This window comes from Medicago sativa, chromosome 5 (genome assembly GCF_051527215.1).
Source record: "Medicago sativa cultivar Bolivia chromosome 5, Bolivia_mono, whole genome shotgun sequence".
In the NCBI taxonomy this organism is placed as follows: domain Eukaryota; kingdom Viridiplantae; phylum Streptophyta; class Magnoliopsida; order Fabales; family Fabaceae; genus Medicago; species Medicago sativa.
Window position 1 is genome coordinate 4,802,443 of NC_140753.1, and position 27,510 is coordinate 4,829,952.

The window sequence follows — 27,510 nt, forward strand, 5'->3', positions numbered from 1 at the left end:
TTTTTCCCTATATTTCCAACCCCTCAAAGACCTCTCCTCCAAACCTCCAAACAAAGCATAAATATAAGACAATCTATAAATTTCTAGATGCATTCATTACTTTTTTTCAACTATACATTTTATTAATATTGTCAATTATCTTGGAATATGAAAAAAAAAATCAACATTGAATATATTTATACATAAAAGGGTAATTTAATAATAGTTACCTGTTGTATGCGTGGGTATTGGCTAATTGTTGTTGTGCTATTGTTGAACACTGTATTTTTTGGCTATTGTTTCCAGCACACCTTGTGCTGGGAAGGTAGTCTAGGATTATTAATATATTCCATTTTGATCTCTTCAAAAAAAAGTATTAATAGTTAACAAAATTCTTACTTCAACAACTATTCTTAATACCTATGATTTTTGTAAACAACTCTTATATCAAGGAATGGAAGGAGTATTTTAAACTCGGAATCTTGTGTTTTTGTGTGAGTTCTAAATAATATATCACTTTTCTATAAAATTAAAATTAAAAAAAAAATAGAACAAAGAATTTTTTAGAAATGTTTTGGTAAATCAATATATATTTTACACGCAACTTTAATGATTAATACGTGTGAGTTTTAGATAATGTTTGTTATTTTGTTTAAAAAATATAGAACAGAATTTTTTTAGTAATATTGTGGTAAATCAATGTATCTTTTGCGTACATAGATTAATGATCTATATAACCGAAATACATTGAAAGGTTTGACAACTCTTAGCTTATGTTTTTTTCATTCACACCGGCATAGGAACCTTCAACTAAATAGTTAAGAAAATCCCCGTATTTATCACTTGTGTTGTATAATGTTTCACATTTTTAGTAATGTTTTTTTTGTGTGCAAACCTTCAGTTCTCAGGGAAAGGGGTCATGTCCTGATAATCTTGATTCCAACGGACAGGCCAAGAGATAAATAAAAATTGATCAAAAAGTGTTTCATCTAAAAATCAAATTCAATTTCTCTTGAATAATTTGTGTTGGTGGACAATTTTAGTAATATTATTAAAAGATATGGCTGCGTGGGGGGGGGGGGGGGGGGGGGGGGGGGGGGGGGAGCTTGGCGGTGGAGGAGATGTTTGAGGGTGTGGGAGGAAGAATTGTTGGGAGAGTGTTAGTTGTTACTTCGTGATGTGGTTTTGCAGGTTCAGTGTTCATATAGATGGTGGTTACTGGATCCTCTTGAAGGGTACACAGTCAGGGGCGCATACACTTTCCTCACCAGTGATGGCACCTCACTCGATGCAGTTGCTCCGAATGCTATATGGCAGCGGCACATTCTGTTGAAGGTGTCCTTGTTCATTTACGTCTCATGAGGGATTGTGTCCCCACCAAAGATAATATGTTTAAACGATGTATGATTTCTATTGATAATCATATGTGTGTTTCAGGTTGTGGCCAGTTGTAAACGGTTGGTCACCTATTCTTGGATTGTTCCTTTTTTGGAGCCATTTGGATTGATGTTTACCATTGGTTATGAATTGCTACAGTTTGTCCCCCCTGATTTGTCTAATCATTTACAACAGTTTGATCATATTGTTGTGATCTTCAAATCTCACCGTGTGTGGCTTTTAATGATTTGGTGCGCTTGTATTTGGATTATTTGGAAGGACAGAAACAACAGATTTTTTTACAGATAAATCAGCTTCTACCCTGCAGCTTATTATAGTGCTAAGCTCCTCTTGTTTTGGTGGTTAACGGCAAAGATCCCTAACTTGTCCTTTGATTACTATAGATGGTAGCTTAACTCTTTATTGTGTATGGCCATTGGTTGATACCGATATTCAACAAAAACTTAAAGGGTGTGTTAGAATTTTCCATCTTTCTTTTATTCAAGATGAAAATACATTATTATGTTACAAACAAGAATATAGTCTAACAGAGAAATTAGACTCTCACATGTCGAATTAAAGTTAAAATTTTGGTTGATATATATCTTATATTCAATGTTCACACGTCTCGAATAATTTTTTTTTGGTAGTGTTGGATTTTTTTTGATAGTGACTCGAATAAAATTATTTAATTTGGAGAGAAAGTATATAGAAGAGAAAAACTCTTAGTAATTTTTTTCTAATTAATCACATAGTATTATTGATTTTTTTGGACACAATCGCTTTAGTTATTGCTCTATATTAGATGTAATTCACTTGGGAGACTTTTCAATTCAAAAAGTCAATCATCGTCATCATCAAATGAATCTAGCAACCATGATTATTATTTTTTTTGGGTCAGTCTTGTCTTATAGAGTATCTAAAGAATTACTAATATATTTTGATTTTATTCATTACATGATACTAAAAAATATGGTTGTACAAAAAGTTTTTTTTTAATTGCAAATATAGATATACACTGGCAAAAGATGGGCACAAAAAATACCCAAAACACATCCAACGCAAAGAAAACCAATACAAAAAACAAGGCAATAAACGCAAGAAGCCAAACACAACAAAAACCAGGAAAACAACTACAAGGACAACTCCACAAAAGAAAAATATATATAAATTGCTCAACACCTAAAGTCATATCCTCAAGCAGAGAAAACCAAACCTTGAAAGACCAGAGCGATCGACAACACCTGAAGGATAGTCGAGGACCAGCACAAACTCCAAAGTCACAACACCAACACCACAAAACTCTACTGTAATTTGAAGTTCGTCTGAGAAGTAAGTAAAGTCTGGTCAACAATTGTTCCATTCACGAATCAAACTCAGATCCTTGTGCAAAAATCGCCTTTTGATAGAACTCGTTAATCACTTGAGCCTAATTGTTTGATTTAATTGTATCCTTTTTTTTAATGAAGGGAACTTTATCTTAATGTATTAAAGTTGTATTGAATACAATATAGTATGTTTTTAAGTTGTTAGTACTTAAGACTTTTGTTAAATATAAAAGAGGTATTTGAGTCAACAAAAACTAGTGTGTTTAAACTAAATTTGATATACTCGTAAAAAAATATTGGTAACAGTACCCAATGTTGTAAAAATTAAATAAGTAAACTATATAAAGATACAATATTATTAGATACTCTTTGACTATCAAGATTTTGGGAAATAATGTGAATTTTAAGTTGCTTGGGAACTACCTTCAAAGGAGATGAACAAAGAATGGAAGTATCTCAATGGTTGATATGGTTGATGGCTACTTTCTTGTCTATTTTAACCAAGAAAAGGATTAATAACACGCGTTATTCAAAGGGCCATGGGGAATTTTTTTTGACACTATATAGTGGTCCAACAATGGCCTCATATGTTTCTTCAAACTATGAAGGTTATGAAAAATATTGTGGTACAAATTTGTATACCACGTGTCTCCATGAATCTTTATAGCATAGAACTCCTTACTCGTATCGGAATAACCCTCAAGATGATGCTTAAGGTTGATTTTCTCACATCAATCCACTCACGATGACAATTCACATAGATTTGTATTGAAATCGGTCTAGAAAAACCACTGGTGCCATATATTGTCATTAGAAGCTATACGTTTCTATTGGAATATGAAGACCTCCATCAAATTTGTTTCCATTGTAGGTATTATGGCCACAAGATGGAAAGTATCAGTGAGTTTCTAGAATAGCAGAAGGTATGATGAATATCAAGGTGGTACGGCAGCAACACAATCTGCAAAATTCGGAGAACAATGCTTGTGATCTCTGGATGCTTGCCAAATGAAAGTCATATGAGAAAATTCCAAATATAGTTACCATACAACATAACGGATGAGAGAAAAAAGATCAGATCATAGGCAGTCATTGTGTTACAATTCCATTCCTAACTCTAAGGGGTATCGTTTTGACTCACATAAAACTGAGGACAATACAATAAGTTCACCAAATAAGGAAACAATTCATAGGAAAACATTACACCTAAAAATAATTACCCTATTCACCGAATTCGACAAATAGGCAATTGAAAAATTATGTGAGAAAGCCCTTCAGTCGAGCGAAGCATAGGCGATGCTAGAGCATCCGAGCAGGGAAGCTGATTCTTTCTCAAAGCCACTAACTCATATTATCGCTGCTTAGATAATTTCTTTACGCACAACAATAATAAAGGAAACATAGATGAAAGTGGCCAATCTCAGGATATAAATTTGAAAATATGTAATTCAAATGAGATGGTGCATAACTCATATTTCCAGCATACTCAAAAACGCATCTAAAATAACAATAATCTCATTAACCAAGAGCGACCCACTCTATCAATTTTTCATGAATGAGTTGAAAATCCAAAAAAATAGAAAATCAAAGAAAAACACACATAAAAGTTATAGAGAAACTCTCACAATTTGTCTCAATTATTAAAACCACCCTTTCAGCATTAAACCTGCAACCACAACCACCTTGCAAATGACTTACTTTTGCACCAGCAAAACTAAAATCCTATCCTTTTACTACTGAATTTGGCGACCAAATGAATTCTGGTGCATCGCCATAGTAGGAAAAGGTTGACTAGAATTATTGTAGCTTCCAAGCCCCTGGCCAAAAGGACTATTCTGATTGTCACCAGAGGACTCATATGAAGGCCCTTGAAGGGTAGCATCGGTTGGAGTCCCAGAAGCAACAAATTGGGACGATGGCACTGAAGAAGACCCAATTTTCAAGTTATTCGGGCTAGCCTTCTTAACATCCAAAGTAAAACTACCCACAGTGACCTGTAAATGATTTTTAATAAGTAATATAAGTAATGTAAACAAAGTTTGATCAGTCCTTCAAGCAGGAAAGACTATCAATTCCCAAGAACTTAAATTCACATTGTACTTTAAAAATCAACATAACTTGTTGTTTATCATTTGAAAGCAATACCTGTACTGAAGATGCTGCAATAAGCTTATTAGCCACCACACCTCCTAAAGGGCGTAAATCAGGACCCACCAGTGACACTTTAAAGTTACCCATTCTTTTACAACCACTACTCCTGTCACATACTTCTGACATGCCTGATAGGGATACAAGCTCAAATCGACCCTGGGATAAAAAAAAAATACATCACAATAAGAAAATTAAACCAAAACACAAGTAGTTATATAAATCAACTATCATAATAACATAATGACATTTTCGCACGTACACATTGAAAAATTAAACAAAAACAAAATTAACAATGTTTCTTTTTTCATAGACAAATCCCACTACTTTATTTTTTTAACTTTCAGATAACCATAGTAAGCGACATTAATATTAATAAAGATAAAACAAAACACGGCATGTGAAACAATCCTCTAAATATAGTTGTGATTATGAAAATAAATATGCTTAAATTGTGCCAATAATGATTTGAAAATGTACGGTCCCACCATTGTTGTCAAAGTTGGGATCCTGCTTATAAGATCATGAGGGGGTAAAATATCATAATTTAGATAATCGTAAAATTATACCCATATTATAAAATCATACTCACACACACAAACACACCTAAAAAAATAACATAAACAAGAAAATGAAACTTAAATTATAACATTATACCAACTTAAAGTTGCGTACTTTTAGGTATCATGGTTAAAATTGAATTGTGCAAAACACATGGATTGTTTTATGTACTCTCTAGGTAACAAAGTATAACCATAAGTGAACAAACAAAAATCAAATGTATTTAGTCCAAAAACACTTAACTTTTTTGGATCCCTTTTACTTTCATTTTATCACGTGGGGAGCATATTGAATATTAAAAATTGAACAAAGATAGTATAATCAAAGAGAACAAAACGAATGGATCCCTTTTACTTTCATTTTATCACGTGGGGAGCATATTGAATATTAAAAATTGAACAAAGATAGTAGAATCAAAGAGAACAAAACGAAACAAGCAAATTTCTTTTCCTTTTCTATATGTGGCAGTGTTGTCAAATTGCCCTTGTGGCATGCAGACCATGTGCGCGTCTCCATAGACCACAATGTCAATTATACGCACCATGTTTCTTCCATCGACTGCTATAATGGATAGTCGTCATAATATGAAAAAGACAACATTATCCCATGCCAAATGCTAGCTTAAGAATTTATGTGCATCAAATAAACACAACTTACATCAAATTTCATATCTATTCCAATTAATATAATACAAACATAACTTTTTCATTATTAGATACTTAGTTATTCAATGGATACTAATAAAAAAGGATGTAAAATGCACAACCTCATAAGTAACAATGCTTCCTGATTGTTGAAAGGAGGCAATGCCAACTAAACCATGAGCTGAAAGAATGCACATCTCTGTGTTAGGTCCTCCTTGACAATAGGTTGCTAGTTTTGCAACAATATTCTACAGGCAAAACAAGATAAACATTTTATTAGGAAACAAGAAAAGTAAATTAAATAAAAATCTAGGAAATACAAACACTGGGGAGGCATAAAACCGAACCAAGGAAATCACAAAAAGTTGTAGGTTGACCTAAACACGCGATACAAACATACAAAGCAACACAAGTGGAACTAACCCTAGTCAATCCTAACAAACAAGCACCATCACGAGTACAATCTAGCTAACCCTACATACGGGTGCCAAACCATGTTGTAAAAAAAGATGATGTCTAAATATCTGCAGCATCAACCAGAGTTTAAAGAGCCAACAAATGATTTGACTATGACCAAAAACAAAAACAGATACACATATTACAACTCCTTTCTAGGAACAACAACAACAAGCAATAAGCCCTTTCGAGCCAAACAACGACTAAACTCAATCGCCAACAGGGTAATAAATCCAGGCACCAACCATTTACTATAAGAACAAACATCAAACTCGTGACCTTTTATAGCTTACCATTCCTGATCCAGTCATGAAGAACTTAAGCAAATATCAAGAACCTAAACCTCCAATTGTGTGATGAATCCATATCGAGGGATGAATCCAACACAACACTCACAGACCAGATTTGAAACAGACATTTTTCAAGCTTTCAAGACCAAACCATGTCAAGAACATCGATGAGTGAACTACGCCAATGGCCAACCCAGAACAATCCATACCAATCAGGCTGTCACATGAAACCACACCCAGAAAACTACCGTGATAGACAAATTAACATAAATTAGCATAGGTTCCAAGGAACTCAAAACAAGAGGTCACAAGTTGTGAGCCACCATAATTGAAAACCTCAGATCTGGAACCCAAACTCCGATCATGAAGCGAACTAATGACAAAACAAATGGAAACCCTTCGACGCAAAGGAGGCAACATAATTGAAAATTTGGACCTACAAATCACAAAGCGGAAACACGACCACAACTGCGAACAACAACAAAAGATCTCTAACGAACCATAATCCACAAGCGTGACCCACAAACCAGATAAAACTGGAACCTAAACAAACCAACATAACCCTTGCAAACCCATAAGAACGACGAAGAACATAAGAACAACGTTGATGGAAATATGTTAAGAGAGCATTGGAATGGACGACCATTGAAATGGAAGGAGTAAAACAACCCTAATAGGGTGACACATTGGTGAGAAGGACAGTATAGTCGCACCACCACCCAATGAGGCTATATCTTGAACTAGATTTGGATTTTGGGGGTAGACAAGTACAATGGATGATAAAGGTTAGAGAGAGGCTAGATAAATATTTGGTTTAGAGAGTTATACAAAGTAGTATGTTGATTCTAAAATGCATTTAACATGAAGGAGTATTGAGAGATATTTGTTTAATTTAGCTCAAACCAGTTCAAAAAACATGTTTGAAATAGACCCTTCGGGTTTTTGAGACCAAAACATGTCAAGAGCGCGAGAGTGGCGGGGATTCAAACACACCAACAACCAACCCATAACAATCCACACCAATCAATATGACGCATGAAGCCACACCTAGAAAGCTAACGCAATGAACGATTTAAGACTAACTAGAAGCGAATCTCAGCAAATCGAAACAAAAGGCCATAGATCGTGAACCATCATAAATGAAGACCTCAAACATGGAAACCAAACTTTGATCATTAAGCAGACAAAGGGAAAAATAGACCCAAACCGTCTAGCACATATGAGGTAACAATCGAAAATCAGGACATCAAAATCAAGAATCAGAAAGGCCAGCACAACCACGAATAAAAACCAAAGATCTCCAAAGAACTATAATCCAGAAATGCGGGTCTCCAACGACAACAAACATAAGAATGACGACACCAAAAATAGGTTGAAAGAGTGCTGAAATAAAAGACAGTCAAATGGGAAATGGTTAAAACAATCCCAATAAGGTGAGACAGTTGTGCGGAGGATGAATATTGTCGCACCATAACCCAATGAGGCTACATCTTGAATCAGAAATTCAGATTTAGGGGTAGAGAGGCGCATTGACATATTAAGGTTAAAGAGCGGTCAGAGACATATTTGGTTTAGGTAGCTACACAAAGTTGTCTCTCGATCCTAAAATGCTTACTTTAACATGAAAGGGTCTTGAGAGATAATTGCTTAATTTAACACAAACCAATCTAGAAACTTGATTTGAAACAGACCCTTTTGAGTTTTTGAGATCGAACTAGGTCAAGAACGTTGGTGCAGCAGTGGGTTAACCACACCAACGGTTAACCCAGAACAACCCACACCAATCAATCCATTACACGAAGCCACACCTAAATAGTTGCAGCGACAATCGATTTAACGAAAACTAGTAGCAAATATCAGCGAATCAGAACAAGAAGCCATAGATCATGAGCCAAAATAAACTATAACCTATGATTTGGAAACAAAACTCTAATCACGAAGCGGATCGATGGAAAACATATCTAAACCCTCTGACACGGAGGAGGCGACATAATCAAAAATCAAGACCTACAATCATGTACCAGAAATGCGACCACAACTGTAAGCGAAAAGAAGATATCTTCAACGAACTAGAATCCAGGTTATAATAATTCTTAACAAAAAAAGACTATAAAGCAAAATAAAGAAAGCAAAATCTACATTAGCATTTCAACAATAAAACGTTTCTAACATCATCAAAGTCTACATTATCAATCTAATTTATGAAGTAATCAAATTTTTAAAATTGTGAATGGTAATTATTTGTATATATGACATTTTAATATTGGAATAATAAATTACAAGTTTAGTTGCATACCTCTCCATGGTTCACAGTGATCAAATGTGCAGAGAAATCAGTGCCATTAATTCCTGAGAAGATGAACAACTAGAATGAAAATTAAATAATAAACAAAATTCGATATTTAAATAATGAATTTTTTTTAATATACCATGCACTTCAACTTGCTGATTCTTCTTCATAGTGGAAGAAGGAGAAATAATGGCAGCATTCTGGGTTGGGACCGAGCTTGAGCCCAAAGTAATGTTGCCATAAGGGAAGTACTTCCTCAGTCGGCCCCTCTTTTTCTTGATTGAACTAGAGCCGAAAGAAGCCTTCACACTGGAGTCCAAGTTGGACATAACATTGTTGTTGTTGTTGAAAGAAGGAGAAATATTGGCAGCAGTCTGGGTTGGGACCGAGCTTGAGCCCAAAGTAATGTTGCCATCAAGGAAATACTTCCTCGGTCGGCCCCTCTTTTTCTTGATTGAACTAGAGCCGAAAGAAGCCTTCACACTGGAGTCCAAGTTGGACATAACATTGTTGCATGGAGGGATTCTAGCATTGGTGGGTTCCACCATGGTGTTTGGGACAGTGTTTGTGAATGTATTAGGATCCACTAACGCCATATTTTTCAGTTGATGATGGTGTGTGTGAGGGTGTGGTTGTTGTGGTTCACGCGGATCCATGAAAATTAACTGTAGTGAAGAAAAATGCGATTGGAAAAAATTATGAGTGAATGTGTATATATATAGTCATTAAAGTAACTGAATGTGGTGAATGGTACAATGATGATGACGAAAGAAGAAAAGTGTGAACCAAAAATTCAATAACCGATAAAAAAAAAGGGAGGAAACAAGATTTTAGATATTTTTTATTTAATTTTAGACGAATGCTAACAACACACGTGTTAACCCACTCTTTTTTATTAGTTAAAATTCACATGGATCCCACCAAATCATGTGGGTCATATATAAATTTGGTGGATCCTATGTGAATTTTAACCAATCAAAGAGAATGTCGAAAAAAATGTGTGTTAAAATATGTGTTGTTAGCATTTCTCTTAATTTTATTTAGTGTTTTCAGTTTGCTTTAGACTGAAATTTTTATTTATTTATTGTTTGTTGTGGTCCCCTCCCTACCGTCATTCAAGGACTTAAGTTATGTATAGTATTGTTTTTTTTTGTTCTGGTGTCCGGGGTTCGAACATCGGACCTTGCATATATTATACATTATCCTTACCAACCGAGTTAAGCTCACGAGGACCATGTGTAGTATTGTTTAATGTTTAATAAATTTAATACTTTTTTTAATAAATAAATTTAATACTTTAGGAACTTTCCATTTGACTTGAAAATAAATTTAATAATTTTTTATTGCATATTTGACTTTTATATGGCTTGTTATTATTTTACGTTTTTTTTAAAATTTAATTTTAAAATAAAATATAACTTTATTTTGACTTTGCAATAAAAACTAACTAATTTAGAACATTTTTTTGACTAAGCGTTATTAAAGCTCCATTTATTTTTTTTCCCTTGTAACAAAAAAAAAACTCTCTTTATTTCATTACAATGGTCAAAGTTTTTTTTTTGAAGAATCAAAAATGAATTATATTACCAAGAACCACGTAATTGTTGAAGCACAAACAATGGTCAAAGTTTGTTCTTAAATGAGTCACACTCAATTTTTCTTGTAGTCTTAATTATTTTTATTTTCAATTTTCTCTTTAATTAATATTATGTGATTTTGTCTCTAGTTTTTTTAAGAGTGAAGATTCATTTTAGTTTCTGAAAAAATATTAAAGACCAAATTTAGTTCTGAGAAAAATAGATTGGGACAAGTTAGTCCCTACCCTCTTTATGCTTTGTTTGGCTTATGAAAAGAATATAGAGGAAAGAAAAGAAAGTCAAAAGAAGAAATTATTTAGTAGTTTGGTATGAGAGAAATTGAAAGAAAAATATAATAGAAAATAAATATGCGTATTTATAAAATGATATAAACACCTTAAACAAAAACTTGATATAATAAAAATAAACTAAAATAATTATTTTTTATAAAATAAAATAGGTATTTAATTACAATCAATAAAAACTTCAAAAAATAAAAATAATAAATTAAAATTATTTTAGAAAAATCAAAGAATTTTCTAAATTCAATAAATTATTAATACAATGAAGACTCATTTTAGTCCAAAAATAAATTCATGAGTCCCAATTTGGTCCATAATAAAAATAAAAACAAATTTTAGACCTTGAAAAAAATAATATCGGACTACGTTTAGTCTGAAACCAATTAATTCCCTCAAAAAAGATGTCGCTGATATTAATTAAAATATTTAAACGAATTTTTTTTGAGGAATTTAAATGAAAAAAAATATTTGGTTGTATAAAAATAATAAAACATATGTGACCATGAGTCATGTGTCACGCGAGTTCAACACAGTTTAAAATATATGCGTGTTAAGTTTCTTGTGAATTTTATTTTTCTCAACCATAAATAAAAAAGCTAAAACTAAATTTGATACCGGGATTTTTTCGGAGAACCAATGTTTAAAGAAAAGATTAACAGGAAGGATAAAAGTTGATAATTATTTTGAGACTAAATGATCCCTGTAAATATTCAGAATTTTGTTTATTTATTAATGTTATTTTCTTAAAGTCCCTCTAAGTATAGCTTAGTTGACAAGGGACGTTACAATATGTAGGGGCGAAGTTCGAATTTCGGATTCTCCACTTATCCACCATAATGATCAATTTCTAGCTACAAGAATACTTAACAAAAAAATGTTTTTTAGGGAGACCAAAAAAATGTTATTTATGCAATTTATTTTATTTTATTAAATTGAAAAAAAAACTCTTTGATTGTTATGAAATATATACTTTTTAATAATTAAATATATTTCATATGTAAACTTTTTTATTTTATTTTGTTGACCGAATTTAATTATAATAATTAAAATTTTACTCTTGACCAAAAAAGAAAAAAAAATGTTGCTCCTGAGTAATGAATTGAAATGATCTTTGATAATCATATTTTATTGAAAATTGAAATGATTATTCATGGAACTTATTTAATAATAAAATGTAACCTTTTTTTATTTTTTTGAAATAAAAATGTAACCTTTTTTTGTTGACCGGGTGTAATCTAATCTAATCTATATATATAATCTTCCTGTCTCCTAAGAAGTCACTTGGTTGTAAGGTTTGTTCCACAACCTGGAGGAACTCGGTTCGAGACTGGGTGAGAGAGAAGAAGAGAGAAAGATGATAAAATTTTATATTTAGTCTCGATTAAACTCGTCATCTTTTAAATTTTATGAGCCAAATCGTCATTTTGCAAAGAAAAAACTATGTATTATGACATAAATATAGGAAAATGGTTTATCCTCCCCTTTTATGTCATAAATATAGGAAAATAATTTATTCTCATCTATTTTAATCTCTTAATTAATATCACTAATTTTCTTATAAAATTAAAAAAATCATTTTTATTTTATAATAGAAACACTTCAGTAATATATATATTTTAAAAATAGTCATAAGTTTTCAAATTTTTATCATATCATTACATCAAAATTTGCTTTTGCGGATATAAGTACATAAAATCTGCAACGAGTGAGTTGCAAAAAACTAACGATGTTTTGCATATAAAATAAAAAAAAAAATCCATGGAAAGACAACATTAATGTTGATATTTGGAAAATAGTCATGAGTTTTCAAAATATTATCATATCAACCTTCTCATATTGGTACATAAAAATTTGCGATCAGTGGTATAAGCACATAAAATCTACAACGAGTGTCGTGAAAATATTTAATGGTGTATACCATATAAAATAAAAAGCTATTTAACAAAAACATTACATTAATATTGATATTTTGAAAATAGTCATGAGTTTTATAAAAATAAAAATAAAAATTGAGGGGCAATTTTCAATTTTTTATCATATCGAACCCACTTGGGTTGACCTGGTGGTATTGGCTTGGGATCTGGGAGTGTGCTCCTCCTCGAGGTTTCAGGTTCGGTTCTCTCCAGTGCCAATTTAGGTGGGCTAGTTTAGCTTTTTCAATTTTTTTTTTATCATATCGAGTTGCTAGTATCAATATATACAAATTTGCTTCCGCAAATATAAGCACATACAATTTGCAATGGGCACGATGCAAATAGTTAACGGTGTTTTGCATACAAATAACAAAATATTTAATAGAAACACTATACTAATGTTGATATTTTGAAAATTGTCAAGAATTTTCAATTTTTTATCATATCGACTTTCTAAGATCGGAACATGTAAAAGTGCTTCCGCAAACATAGACACATAAAATATGGAAATATCGTCCCTGTGAGCTTAGTTCACATGGTAAGGGACAATGCATAATATATGCATGGGTCTGAGTTCGAACCCTGGACACCTACTTATATTTCCCTTAAGTGTGGTTTTTTAATCACTATGCTACTTGACATAAAAAAAACCGCAAGTAACATGATGTAGATATTTAACGGTGTTTTGCGTATGAGATAGCAAAATATTTAAACTACATTGATGTTGATATTTTCATGTTTTTTTATACTTTATCATATTGTATTCCTTATATTAGTACATAAAATTTGCTTCTGCCTCTTAAAAAAAATTATTTTTGCAAATATAAACAGATAAAGACTACAACAGACGCAATGTAAATATCTAACACATTTTTGCATATAAAAGAAAAAATTAATAGAAACATTACATTAATGTTGATAATTTTTATTTAATATCTTTAAACATTTCACAATATTACCAATGTAATTGTTTTAAGGCTTATTTATACGTTCGGTCATTGTAAATATGGTTCATTTGAGTTTTGGTCCTTGTACTTGCCACTCCTTTCAAAATTGTTATGCAATTATTAATCACTTGAGTTTTGGTCTCTGAGGTTATTTAAGTGATGACATATCACATATTAGCTTATGTGACATTGATGACTATGCAAGGATGCTGCTGACTCATAAACATTTGTCATGGAAGGATGAAAATGCCCCTCTGACATATAGAACAAAAGTGAAATGACCACAATCATCGGAGCCTTGTTTCCAGGGACTAAACATATAAAATAAATAAGCCTCGTTTTTAATATAGTTACCACGAGATTTTTTTTTAACAAGATAATTACTGCAATATTACATGATATGTGCGAACACACGAGTCTTTTATTGGTTATAATAAATACATCAATATACTTTTTTTTTAAATAACGGTAGTCCTGACTTTTATTTTTTAAACGAAATGTTACTCTTGAATTAGTACACAAATTTGGAAAATATAAGTGAATATTATTTTTTTAGGGAAAGTAAGTTTTAATTACTCGTCTCATATTTAATGGTCTTATGCCCTCGTGAACTTAACTCAGTTGGTAGAGACAATGCATAATATATACAAGGTCTGGAATCGAACCCCAGATACCAAAAAAAATAAAAATTAACGGTCTTATCTCTAGAATACCAATCATTTAATTTTTTTGCATGTTTAGGAATCAACGTATAATGAGAATAATTTATAAAATAGACTTAATTTTTTTTATTAAAATTGGATAGATTAAATATAAATAACTATTTTTTTAATATGTGCAATTTAGTCAAAATACTTGTTGTAGTCAACCACTTTATACATGTCAATACATAACTTTGACTGTTAATATCTTTAATTATCTATGGTTATAAAAATTTAATATTTTAAAAATATTTATTTAGACAAATCGATCAACATCTTACATGCTAACATTTGTATTTATATATTAGTTAAAAAATATTGTCAAAGTAAGTTATGTGAATAGTGTGAATGCTAGGTCGTCTCCCCGAAGCAATGCGTTGTTTAACTCGAGTAAAGTGTTAAATGAGCAAGAGTTGCTGCATCGCCGTCTGGATGCAGTAAAAAACTTGTTTAATAGATCAACTACGGAAACGATCTACTTACTTTGACGTGTAATGGAGTGGTATCAGACAAGTAAAAAAGACTTGCACTTAATATTCATTGATTTGGAGAAGACGTATGATTAAACATCTATAAATATTTTGTTGAAAGTCCTAAAGAAAAAAGAAGTAAAAATTAAAAACTATCAAAGATATGTACGAGGGACTTCAATGTATCCTTTACATGTTGCATAAGGGCAACTAAATATAATTTGGGTAGCCTAAACTACCTCATACTACTCAATAGCTTCGCCAGCTTGACGATTCATAAATTTCAAAGAAAAGTAATTGACAATAAATCGCACAGTAAACCAAAAATACATGCAGCTAGATTATAAAAAATCCAAACAGTATTATTTTTTACTTTCTTTTTCATTTCACCTTAACCTTTCACAAGATACATAAGATTTTGTCCCTCAAAAGTGTTGAGTGGCCAATTGAGATTCAATCAGTCACAACCTCAATCACTTTAGCATTAATTATGGCTTGAAGCCAATAAGTGTGAATAATATCTTCAAATGAAATATTGCAGAATCAATTGCCATATGCTGCCTTGGAAGTTCAGATTGAAGTAGGCTTTGAGCATAGAAAGAAGTTCCTTGACCCCAAGTTCTTCAATTTCTCACTAACCTTCAAACCTGCACCATTTCATTTGGTGGTTGATTAACATGGAAAATATTTTTGTATCATATATACACGATGCATATGATAAGGACATCAGAAAAATTAATTGAATTCGTATTCATATATTGTTGTCATCGATCAGTCTAAGTATACATTAATATGCAATAATAAAGATCTATAACATCTAAAAACTAGTCTAAAAAATGATATGAAAAAACAAGGATATAAATTATGAAAAAAGGGAACATTGAAGGATTAAGGTTAAAATAATTACTTTCAAGCGTGAATGGAGAGAAGTGAAGTTGGTAGCGGTTTGGATCGGTGTCCTTCAATAATGGCCTTCTCTTCTCCTTATCATAAGTCATCAATGCAACCTTCACTAATTCGCCAACGGTATTTTCAGGCGACATCAAAACTTGTATTGCACCCAACGTGTTCTCGATGGACACGTTGAGTAGAAGTTTCGATGGTCTAAGAGGAGAGTCATTGGTTTCCGTTGTATCCAACGGAAATTTGTCAGTTTGAGGAGTAGAAACGGTACCACCCATGAAGCCAAAGACAAAGAGAGTTTGGATTTCAGTTTACGGTTTTTTCACTATGTTGTTGTTGTTGTTACGAGAAAGGTGGTTTTTTTCAAAAGTGAAAGGGTGAAATTTGAGTTTGTGGGGGCTTAAATGAGTGAAGGAAGCTTCTAGGAAAGTGCGATATTTAACTTATATTTCGATTTGTAGAGGTTGGTTTTGAGACTTGCTGCAAGATCCCGAATTTTCCAGCAGTGACCTGACAAATAATAGCCTCATCATCCCTAAACAGTGAGGTTTTGATGTTCATGGATTGGTATCTTTTCATTCAATTCAGATCTCTGCTTTATATCCGATCAAAGATTAGACGATTCAAAAAATTATAAATTTTTATTTTACGATAACTTCCCAATAACAAATTTGAATTTGGATTGTCCGAGTCCAGTGAAATATCATCGATGTTTCGACTATATGAATGCGGGGAATAACCGTGTCCAAACTCCAAAGCTCACATTATTTTCTCTACCAATAAAAGATAATTTTGAGTCCTCCTATTCTTTGTTTTCAAGGGTATTTTTTTAAAGTTTTTTTTAATAGTCTATTTAATCATTTCCCTCAAAAAAATAGTCTATTTAATCATTAAATATCATATATTTAAATTTTTTTATGCTATTGTCAATAAAAAAAAGGATGATAAGAAAATGCTTTTTATCCTGAGAAATTGCATTGCGAAAAAACAGAGGCCAAATATATCATTGGTGAATTTCACAGACTTTAAGAAGGAATACACTCTCATGTCCCAAGTTAATACTACCAGACTAACCCAAAGTGGATTTCACGGTATCCTTCCTTAATTTTCGTTATCCAATAGCTTGAAAAGGAATCAGGATATTCATGAATATCTTTTTTGCAGAATATAACATCACTCAAGAATATTTCGGTGTTAATTATTTTGTAAAAAAAGTTTTTTGTTGCTAAAATGTCATTCATACTTTATCAAATTTGCTAAAGTATTAAAAGAATTGCTAAAGTATTTCAGAAAATTACTTTTAAATCATAATAATTGAATTGATTTGGTCATTTTATTATATAAATGTTGACTAAAGTCTTTTTATCAAGGAATTTAAATAGAATTTTTCATTGAAAAGAATAATATCGAAAACATTTAATATTTTCTTTGAAAAAAAGGGTATAATATTTATCGTTACTAATACAAACATAAAAAAAGGTTGTTAAATTGGTTCATCGAACTTGACAAAAAAAAAAATTTGGTTCATTGAACATACAAAAACTAAATGAAATTAGTGATATTTTTAAAATAGAATCATCATCTATGTTAGTTGTGACTAAGATGATAAAATATCAATGCGGTATTTGCCAGGGATGTCAAAAAAATACGCACCCGCGGATATCCACGGATAAAATCTGCAACGGACACGGAGCGGATACCTTAATGGATATCGATGGATAAAATAAACGGATATTTTACTACCCGCTAATTAATGGATACAGATGCGGATTTAATGGTATCCGCACTCGTGGATATCCATGTCCGCTATTAAACCGAGTAAATTACATAAATAACTTTAATACCTTTTTCAACTTCCTAAGCAAAAATCATTGGTACTGTGAGTGTTATTAGTTATTACATGACTATTCAAATTTGTATTACACTCCTTTAAAAGGAAGTGAAAGTGGTCGGGATTTTTGAAGCAAAAAACTTTGTTTTTGTTGAATATGATGAGCTTTATTTATGCTTTTGTTAAATCAAAGAACTTTATATTTATTAAATGTAAGAAACTTTATTTATGTTTTTGTCGAGTCAATGATCTTTGTTGTTATTATAATGTATGGATATTATGTTTTGCTAAAAAGAAAAGAAAATGCATGTGATGAACTTTTGTTTTTAATTTTTAGGTAAAAAAATTAACAATTTTTTTAAAAATGTTATCTATGGATATCTGTATAAACCCGCGGATACCTCAAAATCCGTGGATTACCCGCTAAACGGATATCCGCGTGGATATGGATAGGGTACGGATTTCATTTTTATCCAACGGAGCAGACACGGATATCACACTATCCGCATCCATGGATATCCATTTACATCCCTAGTATTTGTTATAAGGTGCGACTAAAAAAAACGAATAAAAGAAAATTTATGAAAATTTTGGCTTTTTAGTCATTTTTTATTTTTATTTGAGTCAGTTTGTACGTAAACACCATATCGTTAAATTAACTTTAATATTTAATATAATAGAGAGTTGTGGTGTAGGGTGTCAAAGTAATAGTGGCAAAACAGGTCTGATCCGTTGGGTCGGTCGGTTTAATCCCATTGAAAAACTGGGCCGTGGCGGGGTGAGGGTGGGCTGGCATGCAAAATTACTAGAAAATATTTATTTAATTTTTAAAGTACTAATAAATATAAAAGTGACTCAATTTTAACCTTTTTTCCCCTAAAATTAATTGACCATTTTTTAATTACACAACTGTTTTTCTCTTTAGGTGACTTTTTTTTATCAATACAAAAAAAGAAAGACAACCAAACTAATCAACTGGTTGCCTAAAGATCTCAAAAAAATCAGCAAAAAGAGTGAGAACTAGTTGTAGCGGAGGAGTAGTCCCAAACTTGCTAGTCAATTAGCACATTCATTGTCTTCCCTCAAGGTATGGGCAAAGGAGACTCTCCAAGGAAGAGAGGAGAGCTTCCTAGTGAGAGAAAGAATAGTCCCATGAGGATGAAAATAAGAGTTATGAATATCTTCAATCAAATCCAGAACCGCTTTAGAGTAAAATTCAAAAATAATAAACTTATGACCAAGGTCCCATGCCAGCGGAAGGCTTCGCCAAATGGATGAGAGTTTAGCAAACATATTAGATGTTGTACCACATGAACAAAAAAAACCATGAATCCTAATCTCATTAGAGTCTCTCAAAGGCCACCAAAACCCACATTAATTGGGTTGCCAAAGGAGGAAATATCCACATTGAATTTGAAATAACCATTAGTCGGTGGGTGCCAACGAACATGATGAAGGACATGACGATCCACATGTCAAGCAAGAGCATTTATCATAGAAAAATGATATGAATTAACTGAAGCCCAGATATCCTTCTTAATATTTTGGAAAATCTCGTCATTTATATTCCTCCATATCTCCCAACAAATAACTATGAAAAGCTAACCTTTCTTAACCATAGCATGATGCTTGAACCAAATCTGACAACTAGTAATAGAGAAATCAGTTAAACAAGAGGAATGAAAATAACTTGAGACATACATAGTTTTCGGGCAATCACAAAGATTATGCAAGTCATTTTCCACCATAGCCCCACGCATATAACACGTTGTATTAGTTGTAAGATGTCTTAATAATGGTAGCAAACTGATTATGAGAAACTAAAAATGACTTCTAATAATGGTAGCATATATTTTTAATAACATTTGTCACAAAAAAATTGAAAAAAATATATCAGATGGGCCAGTTAGGGTTGTGCAAAAATATGGTTAACTGAATCAAATTAGTGAATTGAACCGCAGTACACCCAAAAAAACTGTAACCAATTAAATGGTTCATGAACTCACATATTTCAAAAAGTTCAATTAACCAAACTTAAACAGTTAAACTATATCTGAACTTCTTTGATAAAAATAAAAATTTTGAGCAAAAACTTTAAAAAAATTAAAATCTTTTATAACTTCCAATCAAGAAAGAAGAGCGGAGACAATGAGAGAGAGAGAGAGAGGATGGAGAGTGAGAGAGGTAGACAAGGGGAGAGACTCGTATGGTTACTTCTCTCTGGAGTTTTCATCGACATCGTTCGTTTTACTTACGTATTGCTATCTCCGACGAGACCTGCACCACCGACAACTTTTGTTTGTTATCATCACCGAACACCGCTGGATCTGGTGGCAGAGCTCTCTCTCCTCCAGCTCCTCTGTCGAAGCATCATGCAAGCAACGCTTAATTGGTGTGTGATTTGTAACGTTAGTTGATTTGGTTCAAGCTTGATGCAAAGTTGCATCATTGTTTTTTATGAAGTTAAGTAATTCAATGATTCAACGGTCAGCCCACCCGTCTCTTGACGAGACAGGGTGTGTGTTTTGAGCCCACCAGCTTAGGTTAGCTCGCCACCGTCCACCCCATTTTTTATGGGCTAATAGTGGACTGGGCCTAAACGGGATGGGCTGACCCATATAGGCCATCTCAATGTGCCAGTGACCGAGTGCTGTAAATTTATAGAAAATACAAAATTTTATTTTATTTTAATATATTAAAAAATTATTCCAACCTCCTTTTATATTATTTATTTGTAACATCGATTATATTTTTTTTCAACTAGATTTTTTTAACACAATCAACTAGAACTTTTAGGTCTTAAAATGTGCACGATGTATTTATTTTTTTTGGAGTTTTCGTCTAATGCCTTAAAAAGCTTATGTGACTGATTAATTGTTATGACATTGACATGTTTATAACAATGCTTGTGTGGCAAGTAAGTCCAAATAAGTTTCTTTTTTTTAAATAATTTTCTATAAAACTTCCAAATCTATATAATATAAATTTACGGCCGATTCCATAACCCTTTATGGAAATGTTTTTTCTCCTCCTATTCTTATGACACGTGGCACTCTCATCCTATTCTTTTTTCAAATACTCTCACCACATTCATCCTCACAAAATACTCTCACCACATTCATCCTCACAAATTTGTATTTATTGTTTATGTATAAAAGGAAGTTTTACAATTTCAAATTCTAATATGCTTCAAATTTCAAATCAAACATTTCCTATTCATTCAAAAAATAATTAAATGTTTTTTCTTTCTGCTAAACGTTTCGTATTTTAGAAATACAAATACAAAAGGAAGTTTTACAATTTCAAATTCTAATATGCTTTTTTTGAATAATCAAATAATTTAAATTAATATATTTGAATTCAGATATTAAAATAAAACAAGTAATATCTAATTAAAATACGATTAATGAAATAATTATTTAAATATCAAAGATATGAAATAATTGATATATGTCAAATAATAAAAATATGATTTGATTTGTCAAAAAAAAATGATTTGATAAAAGTGTAACTTTTTAAAATAATTTAATTAGATTTGGTAGTAACCATTAATTTGTTATATAATTTAACTAGATACATTTTACTTGGTACCCAAAAAAATAATATTTGGTTATTTTGTTAAGGTCATGTATGATACAAATATTTACTAGACTAAAAAGTATACGTTATTTTTGTCAAAGGATAAATTCCACCACAATTAATATAATTTAACATCAATGTATTTTTTACTTGGTACCCAAAAAAATAATATTTTATTTCATATACACATCAAAATGTTATTTGCTAAAATTCGGAGGAGTATTTAATGTACCAGAATGACAACCGAAAATTTACATATGAAATTACTCTAATGAACCGAAAATTTTGGAGGAGTATTTAAACTTCTATTTTTATTCTTAAAAAAAATATCCCCACTCTATTATATTTTCCAAGAATTTTTTTTTAAAAAAAGTGTTCAGTATGAAAAAATAATGTTTTTATTTTGATATTAGAAATTTATATTTTATACACATTTAAATTTTAAAAAAAATGACATTTTCTGGGCGTTAATAATAATTGATTAAGACTTTGATGATAATTAATTGCATAAAGATTGATTTCAATTTTAGTTAAAAAAACAACCGTAAATATGGCTATAGTAAAAAAAAGTCTTAACAAAAAAGCATAAATCACTCTCTCAAAAAAAAAACATAAATCATGGAACATACGTTATTCCAAGACTCTACTTTGTTTTTACAAGTATTTATATATTTTTATAAAAAAATAATTTGTTTTTATTGTGTACTCTTGATGTGGAAAAAAAATATGCGCTTTATAAAAAATAATTGTGCATTCTTCAAAAAAAATTGTACATATTTAATTAAATAATTATTCATTTGATTTTTTAACACATTTAAATTATAAGACTAAATCTAGATCGACACAGGGTTAAAAAAACGATACGTAAATAAAAAATCTTTATTATATGTTTTTCGTTTTTCGCAATCAATATATTGTTATAATAAAAAAAATTGTGACTTTGATTATTTCAAATTAAAAGGCTAATATATCATGAGTATGTGTATGTGTTTGCATCCATTAATCAATGGAATAATTTTTGTGGTTATTTGGTGTTTTTTGGCTATAAATATTGCTTTTGAAGCTCATGTTTTCCACACCATTTTTCAGATCATCTCTAATTTCATACAAGAATTTTAAAATAGTTTTCGAAATCCATCTTTCAATGTATTGATTTTTTTTCTTATTTTCATAGATCTGTCTCCAAAAATTGATTCTATTTTTTATATTTTCCACGGGTACAACAATTAAACTTATTTCACTCTAATTTTCTTTCTTTCAGCTGAACATATGGAAATTCAGCATATGGAAACCTATTTCACCTTCTCTTTAGGTGTTCAAAATGTGGATCTCGAAGAACGAATTTGATGAAATATGATGCACACGATGACTACTTTTTTTTTAAAACTATTCATGCACTTAATTTTAGAGCTACGATTTGTATTGTTGATCATATTTTACATTTCAAATTGCAATGTTTCTTTTGCTCACCGACTATGTTATGATTTTAATATTGATTAAAATCATATTGAATATTATAGATAGTTGTTGTTAACTTGCTTTGTGTAATTAGGAAATTAGAGTGGACACTATCCTTTTTTATTGATTTAATTTCTTTGATGAGTGTTGTATCATATATATGACTTTTTTTTCCTATTATCTTCATCTCTTTACCACAACAATGTTGCTAAAATTAAATATACAGATAAATATTAACACCTAAAAAGATGAATATAATATCCCTAAAAAAAAGAGATAAATATAGTAGGCCATCATGATAAAAAAAAACAAATTATATATATGTAAAAAAATGTTTTTTGAAGTAATATATGTAAAAAAAAGTTACTTTCTTAATTTCCGATAATCTAAACTCTCAAATAATAATTTTGAATGATAATGATTTTTTGTGCTGACCCTCCAGTTTCTATGGAAGGTCTATGATAGTATGGAGTTTGACCTGAGTCTAAGTAAAATTTAACCAATAATGGTCTCACAATAATTTCAAAAATCAATTGACTCATTAAACAAAAGAAGCTATTGGCTTAAGACAAAACATAATTGCTATGAGCAGATCTTTTGAGCATTTAATTGCAGACACATATACTCAGTAGATATTATATTTTTGGTATAATATCAAAGGAGTAATTCGCTTTTTATCATTTACAAATACGGATTACGGATTCAATCTCACATGGTCCAATTCATGGTAATATTTATAAGTTTTATACAAGTAAGTATAAAATGCCTAAAAAGGAGTAATTCGCTTTTTATCATTTACAAATACGGATTACGGATTCAATGTCACATGGTCCAATTCATGGTAATATTTATAAGTTTTATACAAGTAAGTATAAAATGCCTAAAAAAAAAGCAAGAATAATTATTATTTTTTGATAATCATTAAGAATAATAAATGACAAATTTTATCAATTTTTTTAATAAAAAAACGAAAATAACTAAAGGATTCACATCTACCACTGCTTATAATGATTATTTTTTTTTAGAAATATTCATAATGAACTTGTGGACAATTGTCATGTGTAGACATTCAAGGATTTATTAGTAAATCATATGTATATTGGCTACAATAATATGATGTGTACCACTTTCTTATCGTGTTGTGTTGTTGGTGTAAATATTTATTCTTTGGAAAAGCATTTTAAGAATCTCAAGTTCTATATATGGTCTTCGTTGTTCACCATCAAACAATAAAGATTTGTTTTCAAACTGATGAAGAAATACAAATATTCAAAAGGACCATAAAAAAAACAATTGATATTAATGTAATAAAAAATTTCTAAATCATTAATCACATTTTAATATTAATGAAGATATTCTCCTTAATGAGAGGGATGTGTTTATATATATATATATATATATATATATATATATATATATATATATATATATATATATATATATATATATATATATATATATATTTAGAGTTAGGATCCGTTGACACCAGGTGTCAACGAATTCGTTGACACCAAATGTTAACCGTTGATCTCTTTTAATCTAAGGGCTTATATTTGTTCATTTAAAATACCATGTGAACTACTCTCACAGGATTATCCTTCGGTCTTTTCCGGAACAGATCTGTTTTTGTATTCCTCTTCCATTCGACCCATTTCTTCTCTAATAAGCAGGAACACTAACATCCCACCAAAACTTCACGATTCATATTAATATAATTGAAATTCATACCAAAACTTGCATATATACATCACTTTGGCCTCCACGATTCATATTAATATAATTGACCCATTTCGTTTGATATGAATTTCAATTATATTAATATAATTATATAATTGAAATTCATACCTAATTGAATATACCAAAACTTAGAAATTGAGAAGAAATTTGACCATTATAAAATATCTTGGCATATTCAATTAGGTTCAGGAATTTGGCTTTAAATTAGGTCAAAACGACCCATCTTGCCTTTGTTCTCAATCTGATGTAACTATGATGTCCAATTCCAATTTATTATTCTCTGTCTGTAAATCCTAACAAACCACTAGTTTTTTTGGTTGATGGCACAAAAGATGCAACCGCAGAAATGCATGATCGCATAAGAGGTACCCTCACATTTTCAGAGGATGCAGGAAACCACAATCGTGTGTGAGTGGTTCACGTGTTATTTTAAATGAACAAACATAAGCCCTTGGATTAAAAGAGATCAACGGTTAGCATTTGGTGTTAACGAATTCGTTGACACCTGGTGTCAACGGATCCTAACTCATATATTTTTATATATATACTAGTTTAGAGACCCGGCGTTGCCCGGGTTAGATATTAAATAAGTTTTATAAGTTTGTGTGCACGAATACACTTGTCAGTATATTAGATTGAATTTATTTAAATTTACAATTATAATAATATCATAAAAATAAATATAAATATTTCAAAAAAAATTAAAAATAAATATAAACGATGAAATGAATGTCCAATGCAAGAATAAAAAGTGTAACAAAATCAATAATGAATTAGTCCAAGTGGTAATAGTTTTGGGTCCTTTAAACATGGACTATTACTTTCCCACCTTATTGCCTTCTCCCGCGCCCTGTAAAATTTCTAAAAATGCCCTTGTGCATTCCGGATTTTAAAATTCGGATTCATGTTTACAATTTCAGATTTTATAATCTGGACAATTCTTACGTATAATCAGCCATCAGACTCTCTCACATTTCAACAGTTTTGAGATTTCCTTTTAAAAACAACAAAAAGCTAAGTAAAAAATGCTAAAAACCTGTCAAATAAAATCATAAAAATATAAAAATAGTACCAAAAAATTCTAAAAATCAAATAAAACTAATGGAAATTTTTTCGGATTTTTCTGAGAATATAAAAAATTAATAAAAATGAAAAATGGGCCTAAACGATGGAATTTTGGATTTTGAGGGGCGGAGTCCCGTAAGAAGTCCCTTCTATGGGAGTCATGGTCCTTGAATTTTTTCTGATTTTCTGGGGATGTTTCGGAGCAATCCGATCAAGTAGCCCAAAAACCCGATTTTTGTTAAATAAGATATTGGTTTTTAAAAATAGAAAAAAAAAATAAAAATATTGAGAATGAATGTGGAAGTGACATGTGGCATAAAAAACCTTACTTTATATATATATTATTGATTGATTGATTGATTGATGAGTAGTTTGTTGAGATAAAAAATACTGAGTGCATAAGATCAAAAGTTTGTTGAGATATTTATGTTAAATAAAATAGAAAAAATAATAAAAATATTGAGAATGAATGTGGAAGTGACATGTGGCATAAAAAACCTTACTTTATATATATACTATTGATTGATTGATTGATGTGTAGTTTGTTGAGATAAAAAATACTGAGTGCATAAGATCAAAAGTTTGTTGAGATATTTATGTTAAATAAAATAGAAAAAATAATAAAAATATTGAGAATGAATGTGGAAGTGACATGTGGCATAAAAAACCTTACTTTATATATATACTATTGATTGATTGATTGATGTGTAGTTTGTTGAGATAAAAAATACTGAGTGCATAAGATCAAAAGTTTGTTGAGATATTTATGTTAAATAAAATAGAAAAAAAAAATAAAAATATTGAGAATGAATGTGGAAGTGACATGTGGCATAAAAAACCTTACTTTATATATATATTATTGATTGATTGATTGATTGATGAGTAGTTTGTTGAGATAAAAAATACTGAGTGCATAAGATCAAAAGTTTGTTGAGATATTTATGTTAAATAAAATAGAAAAAATAATAAAAATATTGAGAATGAATGTGGAAGTGACATGTGGCATAAAAAACCTTACTTTATATATATACTATTGATTGATTGATTGATGTGTAGTTTGTTGAGATAAAAAATACTGAGTGCATAAGATCAAAAGTTTGTTGAGATATTTATGTTAAATAAAATAGAAAAAAAAAATAAAAATATTGAGAATGAATGTGGAAGTGACATGTGGCATAAAAAACCTTACTTTATATATATATTATTGATTGATTGATTGATTGATGAGTAGTTTGTTGAGATAAAAAATACTGAGTGCATAAGATCAAAAGTTTGTTGAGATATTTATGTTAAATAAAATAGAAAAAATAATAAAAATATTGAGAATGAATGTGGAAGTGACATGTGGCATAAAAAACCTTACTTTATATATATACTATTGATTGATTGATTGATGTGTAGTTTGTTGAGATAAAAAATACTGAGTGCATAAGATCAAAAGTTTGTTGAGATATTTATGTTAAATAAAATAGAAAAAAAAATAAAAATATTGAGAATGAATGTGGAAGTGACATGTGGCATAAAAAACCTTACTTTATATATATATTATTGATTGATTGATTGATTGATGAGTAGTTTGTTGAGATAAAAAATACTGAGTGCATAAGATCAAAAGTTTGTTGAGATATTTATGTTAAATAAAATAGAAAAAAAAAATAAAAATATTGAGAATGAATGTGGAAGTGACATGTGGCATAAAAAACCTTACTTTATATATATATTATTGATTGATTGATTGATTGATGAGTAGTTTGTTGAGATAAAAAATACTGAGTGCATAAGATCAAAAGTTTGTTGAGATATTTATGTTAAATAAAATAGAAAAAATAATAAAAATATTGAGAATGAATGTGGAAGTGACATGTGGCATAAAAAACCTTACTTTATATATATACTATTGATTGATTGATTGATGTGTAGTTTGTTGAGATAAAAAATACTGAGTGCATAAGAT

The 27,510-nt window shown here is 30.4% G+C and overlaps 2 protein-coding genes across 2 annotated transcripts; both read right to left on the reverse strand.

The window, feature by feature from the left end:
• Nucleotides 1–4,183: 4,183 nt before the first annotated feature.
• On the reverse strand, nucleotides 4,184–9,878 carry LOC146919366 (AT-hook motif nuclear-localized protein 10-like). Its single transcript, XM_085712725.1, has 5 exons — nucleotides 9,213–9,878; nucleotides 9,080–9,132; nucleotides 6,160–6,285; nucleotides 4,830–4,991; nucleotides 4,184–4,678 (listed from the first exon to the last, which is right to left on the reverse strand). The coding sequence occupies exons 1-5, from the start codon at nucleotides 9,727–9,729 to the stop codon at nucleotides 4,418–4,420; spliced, it is 1,119 nt and encodes a 372-aa protein (XP_085568851.1). The 5' UTR covers nucleotides 9,730–9,878; the 3' UTR covers nucleotides 4,184–4,417.
• Nucleotides 9,879–15,299: 5,421 nt separating this feature from the next.
• LOC146919367 (uncharacterized protein At4g22758-like) lies at nucleotides 15,300–16,434 on the reverse strand. Its single transcript, XM_085712726.1, has 2 exons — nucleotides 15,891–16,434; nucleotides 15,300–15,630 (listed from the first exon to the last, which is right to left on the reverse strand). The coding sequence occupies exons 1-2, from the start codon at nucleotides 16,162–16,164 to the stop codon at nucleotides 15,554–15,556; spliced, it is 351 nt and encodes a 116-aa protein (XP_085568852.1). The 5' UTR covers nucleotides 16,165–16,434; the 3' UTR covers nucleotides 15,300–15,553.
• Nucleotides 16,435–27,510: the final 11,076 nt, after the last annotated feature.

Excerpts from the sequence above, each read along its gene's own strand:
- LOC146919366 (XM_085712725.1), bottom strand. The coding sequence starts at position 9,729 with ATGGATCCGCGTGAACCACAACAACCACACCCTCACACACACCATCAT. Across the intron at positions 9,133-9,212 it reads TCAGCAAGTTGAAGTGCATG|GAATTAATGGCACTGATTTC; the intron begins GTATATTAAAAA and ends TCATCTTCTCAG. Across the intron at positions 6,286-9,079 it reads TCACTGTGAACCATGGAGAG|AATATTGTTGCAAAACTAGC; the intron begins GTATGCAACTAA and ends TTTTGCCTGTAG.
- LOC146919367 (XM_085712726.1), bottom strand. The coding sequence starts at position 16,164 with ATGGGTGGTACCGTTTCTACTCCTCAAACTGACAAATTTCCGTTGGAT. Across the intron at positions 15,631-15,890 it reads CTCTCCATTCACGCTTGAAA|GTTTGAAGGTTAGTGAGAAA; the intron begins GTAATTATTTTA and ends GAAATGGTGCAG.